Source organism: Monodelphis domestica, chromosome 1 (genome assembly GCF_027887165.1).
Source record: "Monodelphis domestica isolate mMonDom1 chromosome 1, mMonDom1.pri, whole genome shotgun sequence".
NCBI classification, from domain to species: Eukaryota; Metazoa; Chordata; class Mammalia; order Didelphimorphia; family Didelphidae; genus Monodelphis; species Monodelphis domestica.
In genome coordinates, this window is record NC_077227.1 from 24,563,190 (window position 1) to 24,587,333 (window position 24,144).

Below are 24,144 nucleotides of genomic sequence, written 5' to 3' on the forward strand. Positions count from 1 at the left end.
CTGGGAGTGTAGGGGACTTAGAGTCATTGTGGTGCCCTCCGGGCAGCTTCCCCCCATGCCTGGCACTTCAAGTTCACAAAGTGGCCTCAGAAGCCTGTTGCTCGGTCACTGCGCTGTGATTGGGTCTCGCGTGGTTGGTTTGCCAGTACAGGGATGAGATTTTCCAGCATGTCCCACAGGGCCCAAAGAGAGGAGGTCTGGGCCGGGGCATCCCTTCTGCATCAGGGAAGTTTGCATGAGTGTCTGGGACAGAGGACATGGGAAGCGCAAGGACTGCTGGCCCCAGTGCTCCTGCAGAGAAAACAGCTTCCTTGTTCTTCCTCCTCTTCCTTTGACCTACCTGACTGAACAGTTGCCCAAAAGGACTTCCTGGCAGCTTTCGCTGATAGAGACTCTTGGCAACTTGAAAAGAAGAACATATCTGTTGGCATCAATGTCTATATTGGCTTCATTTCCAATTTTGTAAAAAAATATTAAGCCTCCTAACCTCTAAAAAACATTTTGTTTTTGACAAAAGTTCATTTTAAGTAAACAAAACTGTAAATATCTATAGATGGCTTAGAACTATGTAGACACTTTTAAAAATCTATTTAATTAATTAATTTAGGGTTTTTTCCCAGGGTTACATGATTCAGATTCTTTCCCTCCCCTCCTCCCTGCCCCCTCCTATAGCCAATGAGCAACTCCACTGGTTTTTACATGTATCATTGATCAAGACCTATTTCCATATTAATAATATTTGCAATAGAGCGATCTTTAGAATCTTATGTAGACAAATTTTTATTTTTTCTTCCTGCATTTGCTTTGCTTAGTTAGTATATTAAGCCAAAAATGATTTCTAAAAATACATAAATGAATTTTCATGATGGGAAGGAACTTTGCATTAAATTATGTTTAAATCATTTAATTTTGGGTGCAGAAGCCTCCTGTCCTAATAAGAATATTCTACCTGTTCCTCCCTGCCTACATGGAGCCACATTCCAGTTTTACTCCTTCCTCAGTTCTACTAGTAGGGTTGTGGTCAGCCCCAACATCGAGGATATCCCAAGCCCTGAGATCCAGGGATTTGGGACGGACAAACAAGTGGTTCCACTTTCATTCATAGTTATTTCCCACTCTAACCCTTTACACCTTTTTGGTCCATTTCATGATGGTCTAGAAACACACGGGAAGTGGCCTGGAAGGTTTGATAAAGAGCTTCCTTCAGAGTTGGAATGCTGATGGATATGATTGTGGGCCAGCCAGGGCAACTCTTTAAAACCAAAATTCTGGGGGTCATCACTGCCTCAGCAAAGGGAGTTTCCACACCTACATTCCCTGCTCTGATGAGATGGCATCTTGCCCCCAAGAAAACAGAAGAGCCCATTGACCCCCCTCCGCTCCCAGGGTCACCTCAAAAAGCTGTCCTGGCTTTAATGGCAGTCCAGGCCCCGAGAAGGTGGCTCCCTCAAGGGGGCACCTCAGCACAGACCCTGCTGGGGGCACACTGCAGCCTTGAGGTCTTGGGGTCTCTTGGGGCAGAAACAGGCCAACCCTGGAGCCCCCTCTGAGGATAGTAAGCTGTACTGCCAGGGAGGGTCTCACTTCTGTGAAAATGCTTCTCTCAGGTTATTCCAGGAGTGACCCCATGTTTCTCGGGGGGGGGGGGGGGCAGTTAGGCTTAGATGGTGTAGGGCTCCGAGGCCTCTTTCTTGGCTCCCTCTGAAAGGGAGCCTCTGTGATCCTCATCCTCCCTGTCCCAGGCCCTCACAGGCCCGCCTAATTTGCTCAATCATTCCTTTGAACCCTGGCATCATTCAGACTCATTTCTCAAACCCAGAATAGAACTCATCCTTCCTCTCCCCAAGCTGCCCTTTTCTGTTCTTACTGGCCAAGGCTTCTTCACTATTCAGTCCTCCCCGTCCTTCATGGCACTTACTGAGCCCTGGCACAGCCTCATCCCTGGGCTCAGGTGCCCCTTGCCTCTTGCCCGTACTATTGCAGCTGCTCTTTGCCCCCCTCCAGTTCAGCTTCCAATAGGTTGGGAAGTCCCCAGAACCTCTGCCCAGTGTTCATCCCCACCCTCCATCCAAGGATGGCCTGTTGGGTCCAGAGACACCTGGCTGCTTGTTCACTTGACTCCTCCCCGCCCCCCCAACTTCTCCATCCCATTGATGAGCTCACTGGGCCAGCCCTGGGGACCTTCTTGCTAGTCTTTCCATGGGGCACTCTTCTGGGCCCTTGCCTTCTGTCTGCTGATCCCCATGCCTGGAATCCATTCCTGAGAAGGCTCAGGCTCCTCCAGAGGTCAGCTCCACTTCAACCTTCCCTTTTCCCTCCAGCTGCTGGGCCCTCTCTCCCCTGAAGACCTTTATGTTTAAAATAGCTTGTTTGCACTCACGCCTGTGTGGCTTTTCTGCTCAAAGGCAGACTCCTTCGGTGAGCTCTGCTTCCTTTGCTGCCTCTGTATGGTCTAATCAATGATCCCTGCTTGGGTAGTGGATTGAGTCTTCCATCAGAAAGCTAAATCAGTTAAGCCAACAGGCCAATTTTGGAAGCTAAGGCAATACACTGTGGAGATCCAGACACAGAGTTTGGGCACTTGCCTTCCAGTTGCTGTGACAGGACTGACATTTCTCAAAATCCTCCTAACCCTCATTATAGACTAGGGATAACCTCATCCCTCTCACCTCATCTTCCATCCTTGTCCTGTTGTTCCTAATAAGCCTCCTTACTTGAGAAAGGAAGAGAAAAGAGTTTTTTCCTCATAAACCTCATAGTCCACCCAGGGAAGGAGGGGGGAGGGGCGAAGCTAAAGAAGTTCAGCCTGGCTTGGCTCTCCAACTACCTCTCTATTCTATTTGGAATGTTCTTTTTTTTTTTTAACCCCTACCTTCCGTCTTAGAGTCAATACTGTGTATTGGATTGACTCCAAGGCAGAAGAGTGGTAAGGGCTAGGCAGTGGAGGTCAAGTGACTTGCTCAGGGTCACACATCTGGAAAGTGTCTGAGGCCAGATGTGAACCTAGGATGTCCCGTCTCTAGGGCTGGTTCTCAATCCACTGAGCTACCCAGCTGCCCCCTGGAATGTTCTTTTTTGATTAACAGCTGAGGTCTTTTACTTTGTTTTGCATGCTTGGCTTGTCTTGCAAATCCTCTCTTACACAACAGGGACTGTCTTTTTGCTTGAATTTGTGTTCCCAGTGCTTAGCACAAGACCTGGTGCAGTGAAAATAAGTACTGTAGCCTCAAACAAGACATTTAACCTCTCTGTGACTCAATTTCCTTTTCTATAAATAGAGAGCTGCACTAGATGACTTCTGAAGGTCCTTCCAGGTCTAGGTCTGTGAACCTATGAATGTCCAGGCCTGGAAGGTACTATACCTATTGGACTAGTCAGGATCACTTGAGAATATTGTGCTTCATTCAGGGTGCCACATTTTAGAAATGACATTGATAAGAGGAGAGGAATAAGAGAGGATGATTAGGAGGCCTTGATGTCATAAGATGATGGATGTCATAGAAGAATCTGATGAAGCCACTGGGGATGTGATTCACAGAAAAGAAACAGGAGACACACGACCACTGGCTTCAAGTATTTGAAGAACTGGCCCTTGGAAGAGGAAACGGACTCATTCTGCTTTGCCCCAAAGGCAAAAGTAGGAGCACTGGAGACTGGCTAGATGTTGCAAAAAGGCAGGACACCCAAGAAAGATTTCCTAACCGGCAATACTATCTAAGTGTGGAATGGGCTGCTTCAGGAAGTTGTGGGCTTCACCAGAGGCCATCAAGCAAAGACCAGATGGTACTTGTTAGGGATATTGTAGATGGCATTCTTGTTAGCCTAAGTATTGGACTAAACAGACCTAAGGCCTGCTGGTATGCTGAAGACCTACCACCTCACAGTATTCCTTCTGCCTTTCTCTTGCCCCTTCCTCCACCTCAGGTGACCCAGAATCTATCAGGACTTTTTAAGTATTACATTTATTTGAGATGAGAGTCACCAACTCTGTTCATTCTGGAAAAATGAAGGACCAGCAGCCCTTGCCATCTGCAGTGCCACTGTATCCTCAGAACTTCTGGGCCCTTGCCAGCAGCCCTGCTGCTGAACCTTGTTTGATGTCTTCTCTCCCCAACATGGAGTCTGAGCTCCTGAAGAGCAAGGACTATCTCCCTTCAGTCTCTTTGGGTCCCCAGAGCTTTGCATCATTCTTGGCACACAGTAAGCGCTTACTAAATGCTTTTTTGTTCATTTAACAGAGGCATAGTATATCAGAGTGTTCAACATAGGAACATAAAAATTTGGGAAGGTCATCCTGTAGTTCTTTTATTTGAAGTAGTTTTAGAGTTATTGAATTCATTAGATTTATTTTTCCATTATTGGGTTTTCAGTAAGTAACATAGTAAATGCATCTACAATATTTACAGCATTTAAGTTGTCCTTTGCATAATTTGGAAGCTGGCAAGACTGCCTTCTTATCTCTGCAGATGTCAAAAGAAAGTCTTTGTCTTGAAAGCTCCATGGAATTAAGATGGTTGAAGCAGCTTGAAGAGTGACTTGAAGCTAAATTAGAAAGCAGATAAAGTTCAAGGAGAAAACCACCAGAAAACAATGGGTAGAATTAAAATTAAATGAAACTAACGTAAAACTTTTAGCATGCATATTTTGCTTTAGTTAATAAGATTGACCTGCTTTTGGCTAAATTGTGGGAGTTTTGTCTGCCTTTGAAAAATTAGTGACCCCCCTCCAGTAGTCTTTTCTCTATGTACCACCTGAGCATGTTAAAAATGAAAATAAGACTTTAATCAAGGCATTTATTACTCTGTAAAGCGATGTTCTGCAAATGCTGCTCAGTTCTCTGAGCTCATTACCAGGCATCTGTTCACAAGGTCAGTGTGCAAGTTTGTTTTGGCTGAGCCAAGCAGAAAGAGAAAGGACCTTCAAGGATTTTGCTGAGGATGCTCAGTGTTCCATCCCTTTTTGTAGGAGAAATGCTGGTAGCGTTAACACCAGATGAACAGCAATCCTGCTGGATTTCACTCCTGAGAGATAAAAATACCAATAATTCTACTGGCAAGCTCATTGAATTCTTCATGCCTGACTTGCCAAGTAGTTATTTTAACTGAAAATTATTTAGTGAAATAGCACAGGAAATGTAGCTTACACACAGTGTATTCTTCACATTGTGATCTGAGTGGGGCAGATCTCCCAACGTCTGCCCTTATTTCTGTGGCTCTTGTTTCCCCAGACACGGTCTTGGGAACAGAGAGTTGCTTCATAGCGTCTAATAAACTGGGTTTAGTTGCTGAGGTGATGTAGAAATGGTATTTCATGCTAGCTCTGGGTTGTTTTGACTGTGATTATCCAGTGTTGTGGCTTGTTGTCATGGAAATAGCACTGCAGTGGAAGGGAGTCAGGAGAGCTGGGTTCTGCCATTAATGACCCGTGACTTCAAGAAAGTCACAGGCCGCCCTGAGTTTAATTTCCTTATCTCTAAAACGGGCAGGGTTTGAAGTAGGTAATCTCTAAAATTGGGCCCTTTGACCATTTGCTAAGACTAGCAGCCTCACTTCTGTTCGTGAGAGGAACAGAATAACTAGTAGATATGTAAGTGTCAAGGGGAAAAGCAATTCCTCCAAATCTTAATAATTCACCATTCGGAACTTGTTTGAAATGATTTAGTCCCTTCTTCAGTGTCCCCAAGTGATCATCCAGGCTTAGTCAGTGGTCTCCAGGAATGGGAAACTTGCTTCACGGTCATTCTTGGAGTGAGCTGATTGTTCAGTCACACTGATTTCTCCCTGGCAGCCTCTTCTACTTGCTCAAGTCTACCACCTAAAAGCACTCTACAGGACACTCTTTAGAATACTGACTACAGCCATCATGTTGTTGCTATGTTTCTTCATTCGTTTTTCTCAAGGCTAAGGGTCCCCTTTCTTGGTCTGCTCATGACCTGGCTTCCCGGGCCAGGGATCCCTGGCCATCCAGCTGCCCCAGAGGGAGAAGCCTTTGTGTCAGGGTTCTTGCCAACACGCGGCACCCAGAAGTCAGCAGAGGCCTCTCACAGGGGTTGGATCAAAGTATTCCTCATTCTGGATGCTGGGCTTCTGCAACCTACGCCGGAGATTCCATTGGCTTTCGGGAAAGCTGTCACCAGTCATAACTCGGGCAGAGTGTGAGATGCCTTGAAGAAAACCTCAGCCTTTCTCACATAAATTGTTTGCTAGCCATGGTTCTCCCACCCTAGACTTGGACAGTTGAGGTTTTTGAACCCCATTATAGACTGTTCGTTCCTGTTAATGTTCATCTTATTGGATTTGACCCTCTTCCTCTGCTCATTGACATCTTTTGGGTTCCTGATCCTATCATCCAGCATATTAGCTTCTGTCTGTAGGCATGAAATGCTTAATGAAAAATCTGAGGGGGAGAAATTGTAAAGTTGCATTATACCTCTAGATAGATTGCACATAGCCTAACTGACAAACACACTCAAGTTCTGCTCTTATCAAGTATTTTAGAGTAATTTAGGTGGTAATTTCTAGATTGGCTTATTGTCAGAGACATCAAAGGTTTTGAGCTAAGAAAGAAAATCTCTTTCATAGATGGAAATTAGTCATAAACAGAGAAATGGAGAATTTTTGCCTTTCACAAAGGATGGAGCATATAATGAAGTACTTCCTTGGACACAATCAACCTTAGAGTTCATAACTATCAGTGAAATCTGGCGGTGCCCTTTCCTCCCCCTCCCCACACCGGAAGCAGCATAAATCACTCATTTCCTTTTTCCTGTAGTTTTGGCTACATGATGAATCTTTCTGGGTGACAAACTGATTCAGTTATCTCTAGGCCTGTGTTTCTCAAACCCACATTCTCAGGACACGTCTCTTGCCTTCCAGTCTTATGACACCAAGTGTTTCCTAGACATCTCCACTTGGAAATCCTGGATAAGTCTCAAATAGGTTTAAAATTCAGTATGTCCAAAAGAGAACACATGTTTAAAGAAAAAAGAAAAAGCTTTTCCCTCTGCTTAGTGTTCCTCTCTCTGTTGGTGGCACCACCCTTGTTGTAGTCACATAGGTTTGAAACCTGAGGATAATCCTTCATTCTTCCTCACCTCCTATATCCAATCTGTTGCCAAGTGTTGGTAATGAATGGTATTCTCTAAGGCCAATAGAAATGTTGAGAAAATAAAAAAAGAATCCATTAAATTCCTACCCACTTGACTGTCCACATTTAGCACAAAATGTCTGTATCAAGGGATTTGTGGCAAATCAACATCCATGCCAGGAAAGGAGTCGGCCTACAAACTTATGTAAACTAATGAATTGTATTTAATGGTATTTCTTACAGCCAAAGAGGCCTCAGAAAGGTGAAGGATGGGGCAACAATGCTCCATTTTGTATCACAAAACGGGTCTCCATGTGCTAGCTGATGGAATCACCTGCAGTATTGCATCGACTAGGGGCAACGCCAACATGGTTTCCTGAATTTCCAACCTCCCCTTTCTCTGGCCAGGGTCAGTAATGTTTCACCAGTTAGCTGTTACCTCAGGTCCCAGGTCTTCCCATATTCTAATTGGTTGAGGAGAAGAGATAGGGCTCCCTTATTCTGTGTATTGGCCTGCACGTGTAGAGCCTGGACTAGTCTTGGCAAAACCCTTATCTGTAAGTTTTCCAGAGCCCCAGAGCTTGCTCCTCTGTACACAGGTGGCCGTTCGCTGATAAGGGGCTCCAGAGCAGAGCAAAGAACAAATAGGCCATTCAGTTGGTTCATGGCCTGATTTTCTGAATTAACCCTTACCCTCCTCTCCAGCCAGTCTGCAGACAGTAGAGCCTGATATAGGTACAGTCAGCAGGTTACTATTGGCCCAGATTCTGTTTAGCACTTTATAAAGCAGTTTCTTGCATTTATGAGAGAGGCCACAGGCAATCACCAGGGGCCAAATGGGCCCCCACACTATTTGGGAGCCCTGCCACCACCCAGCATCTTCTGCATCTGTTGGCTTCTTTTGCTCACTCCGCCTAATCTGAGCTTTTATCACTTCTAGGGTCCAGGCTGTTGCAGTAGTGGCTCCATTGATTGCCCAGTTGCCACTTCCTCTCCTGACCAATCCATCTTCTGCACAGCTGGCCAAATAATCTTCTTAAATTGGGAGTCACACTCTTGGATCTTTAGGATGAAAGAAAACAGCTTTAAAACCTTTCCAGGCCATGGCTGGCCTCCTCAGTTTCTAGACTCACTTCTTGCTTCTCCTCCTGGCCCACTGTGCCTACTAGACTCAGTCCTAATGTTCTGCCTCCCACCTCAGCCTCTCTGGCCTTCCCCATCCTACCCTCTGCCTCTTAGGTGTCTCCTCCTCCAGGCTTGCCCAGATGCACTCCTTTTCCCTTCAGATTGCTGGTTCTTTTTTCATTTTCCTAGAACAAATCACTTTATTGGTGCTTTGTATTTGCTTTTCTCTGTATAGCTCCCAGACATGTCTTATTTCTTTCCTCTCCTCCCCCTTCCCCTCCTTTAGGGCAGTTTTGTCTTTGTGTCATCAGCCAGCATACCCAGTTCTTCGGGTAAACACTCCATAAGCTTCTGGGGAAGGAATGGAATTTTCTCTGTTGCCCAGAGGCCCCTGGACACCTAGGACTCCAGTGGGCCACGTAGGGAATGGACTCCTGGGGCCCTCCCCTATTTCAATACAGAAGCCCAGCATCCCAAAGTCCCTGTGTGGGTCTGAAGAAGGGCTCCTGATGATTCTGAGCACCCCAAAGTCCCTGTGTGGGCCAGAAGAAGGGCTCCTGATGATTCTGAGCACCCCAAAGTCCCTGTGTGGGCCAGAAGAAGGGCCCCTGATGATTCTGAGCACCCCAAAGTCCCTGTGTGGGCCAGAAGAAGGGCTCCTGATGATTCTGAGCACCCCAAAGTCCCTGTGTGGGCCAGAAGAAGGGCTCCTGATGATTCTGAGCACCCCAAAGTCCCTGTGTGGGCCAGAAGAAGGGCTTCTGATGATTCTGAGCACCCCAAAGTCCCTGTGTGGGCCAGAAGAAGGGCTTCTGATGATTCTGAGCACCCCAATGTCCCTGTGTGGGCCAGAAGAAAGGCTCCTGATGATTCTGAGCCTCGCTGTGGTGAGGAGGGAAGGGTGCTCCCTGCAGACAGTGGAAGGCTCTAAGCACTGTTTTCAAGGACAGTGAAGTGGAATGAATTAGTTCTTGCCAGATTAGTTCTCTGCCAGTCCCACTTCCTCACGTGGAGACCACATCTCTTTAGCTCTGATTCAGTAAAGATCCCCCACCATAACATCCCATGTCTTCCTCACTTCATTTGGTAATTCAGGCTCATTTAGAGGGAACAGCATTTCAAAAGCTACAATGTGGTACTTGGGGCTTTGCTTTGTAGGGGTGGGCCCTGCTGTCTTCTTAATAATTGGCCAGGACTGCTGTTTCCATGGTGATTTCTCATTCAGACTAAAAAACCACTTCATTTTCTTATCCTTTCACAGTTCCTTTTCTTTACCCTTTCAGATTAATGTAGCATTCACTAAATAAAAAAATCCAGAGGAGCAGCAGTGCATTATTTAAGCTGAAACTCACAGCCTTCTTATTTTCTAGGAATACAGGAAGGTGTTGGATTGAGTTTGATGTTGATCAAGAATCAGCTTCAGAGCTAGAAACAGAAAATACTGAATCAGAATGACTAATACTGGAAGAATCTCTTTCCTCTCCTGCCCCAGGGCCCAACCCCTCACCCCTGTCCTATGTACTTCATCTTATTAGTTCAGGAGCTCTTTTGCATTAAGAGCAGAGGTGATTTGGTTGGTTGGCTTTTTTGGGTAGACAAGCCCTCATCTCCTTTGGAGGTGTTTTATGGTGCAATCTCCTAAAGTCCTCAGTTTGTTGTTAACCTGCTGAATCCCTCTTTGTCATATACCATCTTTGATTGACCCACAAGATATATAAGTGAATCACTAACTTTTCTTAATGATATAAATGAGAAAAATGGAGGATTGGTCTGGGGGGGGTGGTCACAAAGGGGATGTGGTACAGTGAAATCAAACTCCAATAGAAACAGATCTCTGAGGCTACATAGGGACTTAGAAAACCACAAATTAACTTTATATTAAATTGTGTTTTTATATTTGTTAAACAGTTCCAATTGCATTTTAATCTGGTTCAGGCTGCTTGAGGGAGTTTTTGACCCGTGGTGAGTCACTGATCCTCTAAAACTATAAAATGCAGAAAAGGTACCAAAATATGTTGGTATACAAAATCCTGCTGTGCTCATTGCCTGACTACGAAAACCCACTTAATTTCAATCCTTCATATCCAACTAGCTGTCATCTCACTGATTCTATTTCCTCAACCACCTCTTGCCTCCATCGCCTTCTCTATTCACCTCACAGTTACTTAGGTCCCTGGCACCATTTTATTAGGGGTTGAAGTTATTTTGCATTAAAAAACCACTCAATGGTGAGTCCAGTCTTTCCAATCCAGCTGCTAATTGATCTTTTAAAGGCCATTAATTTGCCCCAGAAGCTTCCCTGGCTTTTCTGTGCCCTTAGGATAAAATACAGACTTCATTTTTCTATATTTAAAGCTTTTCTAAGGCTACCTCCAGCCTGTCTTTCCAGAGTGAGTACAAATTCCCACTCCTTCCTTTGGCACTCTAGGCTCCAGACAAACTGGTGTGCTGTTTCCCAAATGTGTCATACCACCTTGGTCCTTTTTGTGTCTGCCCAGGCATGGTGTAAGCCTCCCCTCTGCCTTCTCAAAGGCCTCCCCACTTTAGTCCTGCTTCTCTCAAGTTTCAGAGCAGGTCTTTCCTGATTCCTCAGCCCCCATCCATTTTGGATTTATTTTTAATATATTTGTATCTATTCCTCTGTTCACAGATTATCCTTCTTCGTAGATGCAGGCTGCTTGAGGGCAAGGATTGTTTCACTTTGTATTTGTATCTCATGTGTAGTGTGAGGCACCTGTCACATAGTATGCAATTAATGCTTGTTTGTGGGCTGTTTATGGCCTTAATTAAAGGCTCTCCTCTAATCAGGTGCCTTCTGTATTTATGTAAAAAACATGCACAATAATTTAAGAAACAAAGAAAGATCCTGTTTAACTTTAGGAGCCATCTAAGCAGTGGAGGCTGATGCTCACCAAAAGTGCCTGCCCACTGATGTAAGAGATGGTCGGTACAGGAGTCCAAATTGATGGAAAATTTTCTTTGAATGGCAAAGCACTCTAGATGCTCCTTTTTGCAGATGAAATTGTATGGCTTCCATTAAGCACCAGAACAAAGCAGATCCTGCTAGATGAGCTCAGTAAACACTCAAAAGTTTGGCCTATTTACTCAGGAAAAAAAAAAAGTCTGTTCTACAGACATTATAATGTGCTCTTAAATGAATAGCCCATAGAGAGGATCCATTAGGACCTATATCTTAAGCCGTAATTGCAGACAGACAGAAATTGGACAGGGCAAAAAAAGGGCAGATGTGCCTGCTTTGGGAACACAAGATGGTGCTTTTAATGACCTCAAGCTTCTTCCTGAAGCAAAGGTTCATCTCAACATCATTATTCTTCCCAAAATGTCATATGGCTGAAATTATGGATTCCCAGTCTCTGAAAGATTGAAATTGTTGGTCATCCAGAGAGTAGTGGGAAGGCACATCATGAGCAGGAGTAAGGGCCTACGTGCTACCAGTAAAATATCACACGAAAAAGAGTATCAGAGATGATAAGAAAAGGTTTGGTAACTGGACTGGAGCAAAAACAAAAGATCTTCGGTGGGCAGTCCATGTGCTCTTTCAGCAGTGTCTCAAGAGATCGGATGACTTCCAGCCCCATTGAGTGTTCCCTCTTTCACCCATCTACCAGTGGAGGAATTATGGGAGGACCTGAACAAGATTCATATCCAATAAAGAGATAGGATTGGGCTTCAACACACATTTCAGAGATTAGAAAAATCCTTGATGGAGGAAAGGTCGGTTCCTTCCTGGGAACTGAAGAAGCATATTCTGAGTTTCAAGGACAAGTGTAAATTGAAAAGCCAAGGCAGGAACGTACTCTAAGGTGGGAGGAATGCTGAGAACCAAAGAGCAGGGACACTGGTTGCCAAGAGGGATTTCAGGCCTAAAAAGTAAAAAGAAAATATGTGGAGTTAATAACTCAGTCTAATTCACCAAGCCTCTGACTTGTCTGTCTGATTATGTCTGCTCGTGTCCCTGAGGCTAGCATTGGGGCAGGCATGCTGCCTCCTCTCTTCCAGTTGGGTGGTACCCTGTGTAGATACAAAAGAAAAGTCCAGCAAGACCTATGCAGATGAAAAAGTGCAGTCATAATGGAAGTCAAGCATGCCATTGAAGGGCAGAGCTTCATGGGAGAACAGACCTAAGGGAAGAGTAGAATGTGAAAAATCCTGGACTGGGCATCCATGCATTTTCTTCATTGATTCACCTCCTGCCACACACCCTCCAGTACTATTTGAACTCAGGCTCAGGGGACAGGGTTGAATATAGGCCTCAAGTCCAAAAGAGTTTAATAAGATCTAAACATTGGTCCTTATAATTAGGTTATTTTTTTAAAGCCTGAGGGAATGTGGGGAATCAAGTCATAAAAGTTGACTTGGAAAAGGGAAACATGAAATTCTTAAAGTAAATAGGTGTGCCAAGTAGAAAGTGAAAACTGCAGAGAAGCTTTGGGTGTCCTTTTGTTCCCACAATGGAGGGCAGGCCCAGATAGCTTTTTTGATCTTAGCTTAATCTTACAGAATATTTTTGGAATTACAATGCTATCTTCATCCCAGTCTGGCTCTCACTGTTAGCCAAAGAGTCAGCTTCCTAGCTTCTTGCATTCTCTAGGTCATTGCTTCCAGAATTTAGAGAGGTTTGGCAGCTGGTTATCTAGCAAAAACAAGGATCATGGGCGGTCAGCAGAAATCCCTGATGGACGCTCAGAGGATGACCGCTAGCATGAGGTAGACTTCCGGGTAAAAGACTTCTGTAAGGAAACTGGACATGCACAACGTTTACAGTGGATTAGAAATTATGATTGAGTTGCCGGGTACATGCGAGGGATTAGTCAAACTCCTTGGAGTTTTTTTTGTTTAGTTTTAAATTTAGTTTTTTAAAAACTCATAAGAAGGCACTTGGGAAACTCCTCCTTGAGCATATTGTCCATGAGCCAGTCAGTTTTTGAGGCAACTGAGGCTTAAAATCAGTAGGATTCAGGTTGTCTTGAATTTAGAAGAATTGTATCCCTGTTACCCAGCTCCTACTTTGATTATTGGCAGCTGGATAGATACCTTTTGTGGTGTGTGTAGAAAGAAGAGAGCAATGGACTGTCTCATGAGAAGACAGAAGGCTTCCGAGATCTCTGCCCGTGCAGGGCAAGGATAGAGCTGTGCACCCTGGCTGGGGCTGGGAACCCTGACTCCAGGAGGACCGGGCCATGTATTTGAGACAGATGTCAGGCATCTGCCTTCTTTTAGGGCACGGGGCTTCTTTTCCTGTATTCATCCAAGAGCCTAAGGCAGTTCCTGACATGCATGTTTAATACATAACTAATACCTTATGAAGAAAACAAGTCTAAAAGTTAAAATCTAAGAATTTCTGATAATATGTCAAACCTGATAAGTCAGAATTCTTTTTCTGGAAAATAAAGGCATGAATGTACCAGGCGGGGTGGGGGTGTGGGGCGGGATGGGAGTTGAAGGAGCTCCTTGTCCTCCATTTCACCCTATTTTATTAGGACAGTTCCTCTTTATAGCCCAGGAAATATGGCGACCAGACAAAGCCAGAGTATACGGTTCCCATGGTAATGACTTCTGGTTCCTGATGCCATATACCACCTGGTGTTCCAGGCTGAACAGCTGCAGAGGATCTTATTATACAGAAAGGAAAGGAATACACATGTGCGGGAACAAACCGAGTGCTCACACTCCACCGCCCTGCCTGTGGCTCTATTATGCTGTTGGAGTCTCTGCCTCGTAACCAGAGGCAACCGGAGGCCTATTAAACTGCTTCAAGACATAATGTAGGACATACAACAGATTTCTTGTTGATTGTTAATGCAGAAGTATTTAGAAATAGTTTAAACCAGCCTAGAACGAGGACTGAGTCACGCTCCTATTCTCTGAATTTTGACACGGGGTCCATTGGAAATGCTGGACGAGGAGGACAAATGGAGGTTTCCAGAAAGCTCACACGCGCCCTCCCTCTCTGAGAAGGCTTGGATCCCATGCCCCCATGCCACAGCAGGCAGTCCTGGCCGGGCCTGATTGCCCCACCAACGCAGTTCTTTCCGTTCTCTCTCACCCCGGGGCGCTGCCCTATCTCCCGCTTAGCAGCAGCCCCTCTTTATATTTGAGAGCCAGGAGTGCTTCTTTTGCTGCATGCCATTGGTCTGGGGCCTGGCAGCACTGGGGAGGGGGCGCCTGTATTTACTGTCACAGATTCAGTTCTACGAACCAATCCTCTTTCTTGAGTTCTGCCTCTGCTTTCTGCCCTGTAGAGTCAAGGTGCCATCACAGAACGTTTGAGAAGCTTCAGCATGCATGATTTAACAGCCATTCATGGAGACGAGCCGGTGGGGCAGAGGCCCTACCCGCCTGCCCCGGAAGCAAAAAAGAAAACGAAAATGGCTTCCGGCCAGTCCCCAGGTGGGTGTTTGACCCTATGGGAGGGCCGAGCCGGAGGAGCTCTCCTACAGCTTCTCCTCTTAGCACTGTCTGGGACTCTTCCCAGTCCTCGCCTCTGTTGCCTGCTTCTTCTGTTTGTACCTTCCTCGCAGTGAGAGCTGTTAGATGTTCCACGTGGAGAGGGAAAAGCAAAAGGTCTCTCTGGCCCGGAAGCCCAAGCATGTGGCAGCCGCCTGGCTCCTGCCATGTTGCTGAAGGCTGGCTCCGACTGCGCTGGGGCGCCGGCATTCCCTAACCCCTCCCAGGGTGGGCGCTACCTTAGAGGCAGCTGCCCCGGGGCCGGGAGCCGCTGAGGAATGGGGTCTGGCCAGCCCCAGCTCCATCCCATGCTTTTGTTGGGTTTGGTATTTTCAAACATTTAAGGAATTTGGGGTGCAGACAGTCTTCCAATGATGCTAATTATAAATAATGGCAAATTAGTTCGTTTAATAATATGTGAATTTTGGGATAAGGTCCTGGAGAAGATCAATCCAATTAAACCTGGGATCGCAGCATGACATGCCAGTCAGGCAGCACTGGCGCTGAGCCCCCGGAGAGGCCAAACCAAACCTGCTCTCTTCCCAGCTCTAGCCATAGTTTCCCTTCTCGTTCCAGGCCTGCTCCTAGGACAGGAGCCCCCTGTGGATGCTCGGAATCCGGGGCCTTTCCCTGGGTCCTCCCCATGCGGGCCTCCCAGGGCCTGACACAAGTGTCTGCTTCTTCCGCCCACCCTCAGGGCACGGCCTATGGGGGGAGCCTCTCCAGCTTCTCCAGGAGCTGCCTGGATGGGCCCAGGCGAGGCCCGCCCCTCCCATGCTGCCCATCCCAGCTGCTTTCTAAGGCTCTCCTCCTGGTGCTGGGGAAGTGATTTTTGACCCCTGTAAAAGCCTCCTCTCATCCCTGTCTAACTCCCTGGGCTGGGCACGTGGGCGACCTGTGTTTGTCAGCTTTGCAGAGCCCTCAGAGTTCAGAAAGGTCTTCCCAGTTAGACTCCTGCCCGAGCATGGACAGAGGCCTGGGCCCGTGGGGCCCTGGGGACACAAAGGGGAGCCAGAGGAAGGGCCAACCCTCCAGGAGCTCCTGGGCAGGGCAGGTGGCGCACAGCAGGGGAGCACTAGCACCAAGGGAGACCGGAAAGGGGCTCATGGAAGCTGGCATTTTAGCTGAGACCTGAAGGGGGGGGGGGCAGGGACAGAGAATAAACATTCCAGACAGGGGACAGGCAGGACTGGACAGCCCCAGAGAATGCCTGGAACGGGGAGGGGGAAGCCTGCACATGGAGGGAGGGGCCAGGGCAGGATTTTCTATCTGGGCCTAGAGGGCATGGGGAGCCGTCAGCACTGACTAGATGGAAGGGATGGGGGGGGGGGGGTGTACTTCTGGCCCTGGGGAGGGAGCCCACTTTCCCCTGCCTCTGAACCTCCCAGATCAGCTCTCCCCATGTCTCCTCTATCACAAATGCCAGAAAGCACAGTGGGGTCACTTCTCCAAGGTCCCCTCATTCTGCTGCATCCATCAGCCCTTCTTTGATGCTAAGACTTAGCTCAAAAGGAGAATTTCCCCTTGGTTTTTCTACCTTTTGGAAGATGAAAGTATCACCTAGGCCAGAAACTATTAGCCTCTCTGCTTTGGTCAGAATGACCTGGTAGATATTCCCCATCACTGATCCATCCTGTGTCTGGAGAAGGCTTTCAATCTCTTTCTGGCCAGGTGGTCTCTAATGTCCTCCAGCAGCATTATTGCTTCTCTTTCTGCCTTTGTTAGGCTTTTTTCTTTCCTAGCAACAAGGAGTTTTAATACAGTTCAATGCATTTTTTTTTAAGAGAATAAGCCCTGGCGCAGCAGGAGGGAAGCACTCATGATTAAAAGGAAATACAAATTTCAAATCTGGTCAGAGGATGTTTTATAAATTTTGGTCATTGGTTCTCTCTTGATTTCTTGGAGAGGGAAAAAAAAATCTCTTCTGTGATTCCCATCTGACAACTAAAACAAGCCTCGCCAGCATCCCCAAATCCTACAAAATGTTCCTCTCCTATGAATTTATATTAAGAGGCTGTTTCTTCAAACCTCAGACCAGTAGGAGAATATTTCTTTCCTCCTCTTCTGAGCTTTGCTCTCCCGACCCAGCCTCTGGGTCCTGACCCTGGGTTTCCAGTTCTTTTGGTCAGCTCTTCTTTTACTCTCCACCCATTGTCAGGTTCTTCACTGAGTCTGCTTTTGGTCTCTAGAAAAAGGAGGCCCTTTTCTCCTTGAGTCCAGCTCCATTTACTCTGGTCTTGGGTGCAGAGATACCCCTCACCTCTACCTACCATGAGAGAACTAGTTCCCCCTCTTCCTTGCTTTTGGTTTCTTTTAAAAGCAATTTTTGCACTATTCTAGATGAACTTGCCCTAACTCCTCTGCATCCTTCTTTCTTTTTTCATTTGGAAACATGATTTTCTAAAAGGTCCTTGAAGCACATTGGTAGCCTTTCTTTTCTACCCTCCTTATTTTTATGAAGACCCCACATAAATTGAAATTGTGTGTCCATGTCACCAACTCTAAACCCTACCTGTGTGGTCAAAGTTTATCCCTTGCATAAAGATTTCTAGTCTATTCTGATTCTTAGTCATCCCTGGTCCATTTGTGCATACCTTGGATTTTTGGCTTAGGAACTTCTGAGTGTCTCCAGTGATAGTCTTCCAACATTGTTGGTATATCCTAAAGCATCCAGCTTGGTAGGTAGACACAGGCAGTTTTCTTTCCCCTTTCCTGTTTTCTCTTCAAAGACTTTTTTTGGTTAGATTTATAAAACTTCAGGCAAAACATTATTGACCCTTGCTAGATGCTTTCCATCCCTGGCCAAGAGCCAGTTTATCATTCCTATATTTAAACTGTGGTCCAGAAATCTAAATTCTATTCTCAGACGTCATTGTCTTAATCAGCTATATATTTCCCAGGGCTCTTTCTCTTCTGAATCCTTTGCCTTCACCAAGGAACACTGATGAAAATAGCAGTCTTGTATTCCTCTCTTGCCCAAGAACCTATAATCTTTAGCATTACTTTTGGGCAATATCATTTGTGCCCACATGAGTCACCAGAAATGGGTAGTAACTATCTGGTTTCAGATGATTTGGGACGTTTCCTGGCTTCTGTTGAGTGCATGCCCCAAGAAGACAGCAGACAGATCTTGGGCTGTTCTCCCATCCACATGTAGTTGGCTGTCTGAGGCCAGCTCAGCGGGGAGTCACCAAACACCCCTTATCTTCTCTGCTTCCTCCACCCCACCCTGAGTGACCTCTCACCTAACAGTACCCGTGACCTCCCTGGCATTGTGCCTTGGAGGGCAGAGAGCTTTTTCCTCTGCAGAGTATCAAATGCCCTTATCTCTGGGAAGAGCTTCACTTTTGAGTAGCAGATAATGAGATCTCCCCACCTCCAGGCTAGTTCTAAAAATGAAACAAATTTTCTCTTTTGAAAAAGTTTTCAACTTCTTGCCATAAAGCATGTGGGTGAATACAAGTTGTATTTATTTTGGTGAAGATTTTTCACTATAGTGTCTTACAGCTTAACACCGTGTGTTTTATAGCATTTAGTAACTCACTGAATTTAACCTGTTTGTAAATCTCCTTTAAAGCAATAATGGGTCAGCTTAAAACATCACTAAGACTTTCAAGACGCCCTGTGTACATGAACCATAACTAATTTGTGAACCAAAAAACAGGAAACCAAGAAATGTTGACCCGTAGAAAGCAAGAACATTTTCAGTCACCAAAGTAAATACACCATGAGCCATGCAAATAAAGTTTCTTCATACGTGAAGGACGCAGGCACAGCTTTTCCAATTTTATATAGTGGTAAGGGCCTTTGGGAAAAGTTAGCTGAAGATTTTTCTCACCAGTGTTTCAGTCTTTAACATATTACACCTTCAAACCTGAGCCGTAGGATTCAGCCAGGGAAGTGCACGGTCGGGGCTTGGTTCCTTCAAATTCGCATCCAGTAGTTGGCTGAGTGGTGCTAGGGCTGCAGCAAAATAGGATAATAATAATGATGATGATGATGATGATAATAATAGCAGTACGGGGGTCATTTGGCAGGAGTGACCATTAGTTGATGTCTTAAGATCAATTTCCTTCCTAACTTAATCCTGCCCATTGACTGAAGACAATTTCTCTCTCCCAGACCCAAAAGAATATAATTGATCTTCATTCTACTCTTTTTATTTAGCTCACAGTTTTTTTAGTTTTATTGGCATAAGACAAGAATGCTCCTAATTGTATTATCTTTTTTCTTAATCAGATCCCAGTAAGGACCCCACCTATACCATTGTATGTTGGCAACTCTTCTGCCATTGAAAGAATTATTACTTATGGCCTGGCACAGTGGTTCAGTGGCTTGCTGAGGATCCTGGGGGATTTTGGGGGGTGGAACTTGAACCCAGATCACCCTGACTCAAATCCCAGACCAGTCCTCTCTTTGGTATACCCAGCTGTCTCGTTCAATGCCTTCATTTATTACTTTTTCAAACTCAGTAGTCTGGTATTAAGTTTTGAGCCCTTTTTCTTTGTAAAACCGAGCTTTAGATCCTATTAGGGAACACAAAAGACTCATTATTATTAGGCCCTTTCCTCAAGAAGCATCTATTCTATGGGGACCCAAAACATGGGTCAAACAACTTGAAAGCAATTGCAGGATAGCAAGTGCAAGGGGTACAGTGTCAACGACTGGGGCCAGAAAATGCAGACACTGGGTGCTTGAGGCCAGGACTGACCGAGCCAGGCTTTCCAGAGAAGGTGCATTGTTGAACCTGATGTTGGCGCAGAGGGACGGGGCAGCTCTTCTAGTGAGGGGATGGGGAAGTGGGAGGCCGTGATGGCAGGATCCAGCTGCCTAGACTTACCGTCTTTGTCAACCTGTTCAGGCTATGGAATTCCCTCAAAAGATGGAGATGAGAAAACAGATGAAGATGGTGATGGACCCTATTCAGAAGATGAGATGCTAACAACCCACAGAGGCCTTCGAAGATCACAAAGCATGAAGTCTGTGAAGACGGTCAAAAGTCGCAAAGAGGCCAGTCTAATACAGTGTTTATTGTCCTTGATTGGGATTCTGTGATTTATGTTTAGTATCCTCCTAGAGGAAGCTCTTGCCTACAAATAAAGGCCCATGAAAATTTGGTGTAGTTAAACCAGAAGACAGATTTTTATGGAAATTGGGTTTCTGAAGAGTTCAAGAAATTCTAACTAGGGCAAACTCCTCATTATGCAGTAAGGTTGGAGACTGGGGTGTTCTCGGTCATTATTCTAGGTGGCAGAATTACACTCTAGCCAGAGTTTGCCCAGCACAGAAGCCAAGAAAGCAGCTGCCAGAGCAAACGTGGCTGACTCTGTAATACAGTTTCTTAAAGGTCAGACTCGGGTCTTATCATCTACAGACGAGCAACCTTCAGAGAGACTACATTAACATCTACTCACCGCCACCACTGGGCTCAGAGTATCTCTCAGTAATTAGTGAAATCCCAGGGCAGTGGAGAGTCATTCAGTGTGGTGGTGCCGATCATTCCAAAAGCCCGTGAGGAAGACAAAGTGTGTTCGTGGGCAGAGATTCCCACTGGATGGAGGGCCAGGGACCCGAATTGACTGTGGCGGTTCCTGGGTTTACACTTGTCATTGTGCCACCATAATTCAAATTACACTTTTAAGGGTTATGTTCTATATTTTATACGCATGCATATCTGTGGGTTAATTGAGGCATCAATGTTTTACCAGGAAAATGGGATGGAATAATATTGGCATTTAATAGAGAATGAATAGCTGAATAAACATGCCTGGCTTAATATTATGCCGACTTAAAATTAAAAGCTTAGCTACAGAAGTTGGGATTTCAAATAGCCATAATTCATAAACTCTAATCAATGCCTGATTTATGATACTATCTCATGCTTCTCTCTTCAGGTGCGGTACGGCTCATTAAAATATAAAGTGAAGAAGAGACCACAGGTGTATTTTTAGGTGACCAAATATCTCAGAGTAAACTGCTGTAATTAGAATAACTTGATTTCAATACATTTGTCCATTTAAAATGACTCCTCAAGGAAAGGTGGTGGATGATAGAATGGCTAGAGATTGCTTTTATCTGATAAAATATGGATAAGTTTAATTTCCTTAATAATTACTTAATATTCACATTTGACTATCAAAAACTATTTACTTAAGATGTAGTTCTTTCAACTCTGAAGATAAGTTACAAATGATAGAAAATGCTACTTCTTTTTAAGTTAGATAACACTAATTGAGTACTTGCTGTACCAGACAAAAGCATACATGCAAAAACCTTTAGTATACTTGAAAAGAACTTTTTTCTGGTTCAGGAAACCTTACAAAGCCTTTATGGTTATTGTCATTCGCATACCTCCATTTTGCGCCATGTAAATTATATGGTGAGTCATGAAACAGACCACTTTATTCTAAATATTTGCATTGGTATAGTAAACCCAGAGGAGAGGAAAATAGTGCTATATTGCTTATCCTTAGAAATTGTACTTTGGTACAGTTGCCTCATCTCCTCACCAAGTTTTAAAACTCAAATTTAAAAACCAGGTATCCACACCCAGCACTTTTATACCTATATGGCTTTGCACATTTGGAATTGTTTACTTATTTACAGCTGTTCTTGTTTTTTCTTTCATTGAAGAAGTTTTCACCATTCTTTGCTTCATTTTCCTGTGTCTTTTTACATATGTGCTTTATTCTGTCTAATTTCTCTTCCTGTGGGTTTAGTTCTTTAAATGTTATTTGGATTTTAAGTTTTTTTTAATTACTTTGTCTCCTCATGAATGAGAAGCACTATGTAACTGACATTTTGCATTTGCAGTTCTGTTTTGCAGTTAAATATAGTATATTCCTATTAATAATGCTCATTATTAAGCTTTTTAGCTTTCAAATACTAGCTTATATATAGTATAGTAAGAGATCCAACACTGTACCCCAATTTTATAAAATATCTCAAAGCTTGAAACATACATTATTGGTTTTATGCAAATCTTAGCGATCGATGTCTGAGTCTGGCATTCGCCAGATCCATTTCATTGAATCACTCCTCTTCTGGCTAAGATATCTCCCCTGAGGATGAGGACATCCCAATGTGAAATACAAGGATTGTTATCTTTCTTTCATCTGAAAAACCATTTCTATCTGAGGAAAAAGTATCCTAATGAGTCTTCTTTTAGCAAAAGGTTTGGGGGTTTAAATTATTGAAGCTTGGATAATGAATGGATTCTGAGTATTATGTACTTGGATTGCTTTCTTCACATTGAAAACCAAAGTCTTTTGACTGTGATGCTGTGTGATTTTTTTTTTTAAGCCAAAGTCTCTTGACTATGAAACTTATGTGTTTTTCAAAATTAGATCACCTCAAAGAATTGGTGACCACTTAGTGATCAGGAAATTGAAATTGTAGAATACTTCACACATGAATTGTTGCAGATGGAATGATATTTGTTCAGAAGTTTTATTCTGATATTCTACTAGTTTTCCCCAACTCCTGCCAGTCCCCTGCCTTCTCCCACCCCCACCAAAAAGAAAAAAGACTGTGACCAGGAAAACCCTTGGCCTTGGTCCTTTGTTCCTTTGCTCCACTTCTAGAATGTTCCACCGATGGGAAGAAGATTTGCTCAGAAATCAGATCCTTACAGTGGGTGGTATACTTCCTGCGGATGCCCTTTCTACATCAGTAACTCAGACTCCTGCTATTGAACAGAAGGCAAAAATTCATTCCATTCTCTTTCTTTCCCCTATAATTAGTTCATAAGCTTAACTACACAACTCATTCCTCCTTGATTATTTGTTCGTAGCCTATCTGTCTAAGAGAATTCCCCACTTTCTATCTCAAATCTCTAGGATTTATGATCACCAACTCTTCAGGGAGAAGGCTTTGTTTACATTCTCATAGAGCTGAGCTTGTTCCTGTTAGTTATGGAAAGGCCCAGGAATCTCTTGTGCAGAAAACCATCCTGGGGCCTGCCCTGCCAGTCGTGCTCCTCCCTCCTCAGTTAAATGAAACCTTTGATTATGATGTGCTCATTGGCTCCAGGTGGGCAGCCTTGTGACAACAATCCCAGCTTACTTTGGGGGAAGCAGCTTAGTCTTTGAGGTTATTGATCTTCCACCACAGTATGAAATCTTGTTCAATCTGAAGAAGGCAGAAGGCTTTTTAATCTAGAGAGCACATCTTCTCAGGAACCTGAATTTTCTTCTGGAAAATTCCTCCTAAACCCTAGAAAATAATTCCTGCTCAAAGGTTAGAAATTAAAGCTGTTTAGAATACTAAAGAAATGAAAACAATTCCCAACAACATGTCTGGTCCCTACTTTCAGAGTATACAGAGATCATCACAGTTTGTTCTAGGGCCCTTCTTCATTCCTTCTTTCCATTTCCCTTTTCCTTGTTATTTGGTTTTTGAATATTTTTCTTAATGGTTCTTCTCTAAATTTTTTTTTAACAAATTTTACTTGTCTTCTACAAGATTATTTTTTAACATATCTCTGTGTCCCCTTCTCCTTCCTGGAAAATTCCTTTTTGTTCATTGTATTCTACTCTTAAATCTTCCCCAAGGTTGCTCTTTGAGCAAGGAAGGGTGACTTGTCTCTTCGAATGGCATTAACAGGAAGCTGCCTCTCTCAGCCTGTGCCAGAGGTACTTAGCATCCAGCCTGCAGGTGCCCTTGCCTATTTGTAGCGCTTCTTCCACAACCAGCTAAAGTTATCTTTCCTATTTTATTATGTTATTAAATTAATTTGTCGTTAACAAAAATTAGCTATTTCCAGAGTTTATTCACAGTAGCAAGGATTTCTCACTTACCCTTATAATAACCTACAAAACTGATTTTTTTAAAGTGAGCCAGAAATGTATAATATTGACGAAAAAATGTGTTTGTGTGTGTCACGTACCATCATGTTCAATACATGCAGACCTCCCTGGTGCCCTTTAACATGTACCATTTACAATAGATTTTGATTAGAGAATGAATGCTAGAGCCATCGTTGCCAGCCATGATTACGTGACCAAATTTTATTGGTTACATAGAACAGAAATTTGTCAGCATTTTCAGGGAACTTAATCCATATGTCACCACCAAAGATTTCTACAGTGTTATGAATTATGTAACAGAAATAGCTGAAAAAATGAATGAAGGAAAATGTATCTTCCTTTTGTTCTTTTTTGACTAAAGCAATTTGCTTCTCAAAAGTGAACCTTGTTGTGTTAAACATTCACCTCCATCTCGTGCAAACCATTCACCAGGTCCCAGGGCTGTTTTAATTAGAATGTCTTCTTCTAAATTCTTGGTTTGATCATCTTTATCTAGAGAAGTCTAAGGAATAAGTACATATTTAAAGGGAAACAACCAGTGTTTCTATACACTGAATAATTCATTTTTAAAACAAAGATGCAGTTGTTGAGAAATATGCTACTTTGTGGCATGTATAATGTATTGTAAAATAAACACATTGTCATTATTTGAAACGAA

General features: G+C 44.1%; 1 protein-coding gene across 2 annotated transcripts in view; it reads left to right on the plus strand.

The window, feature by feature from the left end:
• The window catches only part of REEP3 (receptor accessory protein 3), a 75,259-nt gene extending 51,115 nt beyond the window's left edge, over positions 1–24,144 (plus strand). For both annotated transcript variants that reach the window (XM_056796043.1, XM_007478269.3), the window contains exons 6-8: positions 14,475–14,622; positions 19,541–19,689; positions 20,574–24,144. In XM_056796043.1, the coding sequence (XP_056652021.1) occupies positions 14,475–14,622; positions 19,541–19,689; positions 20,574–20,630 (354 nt within the window). In that variant the 3' untranslated portion in view covers positions 20,631–24,144. The remainder of the gene's footprint in view (positions 1–14,474; positions 14,623–19,540; positions 19,690–20,573) is intronic.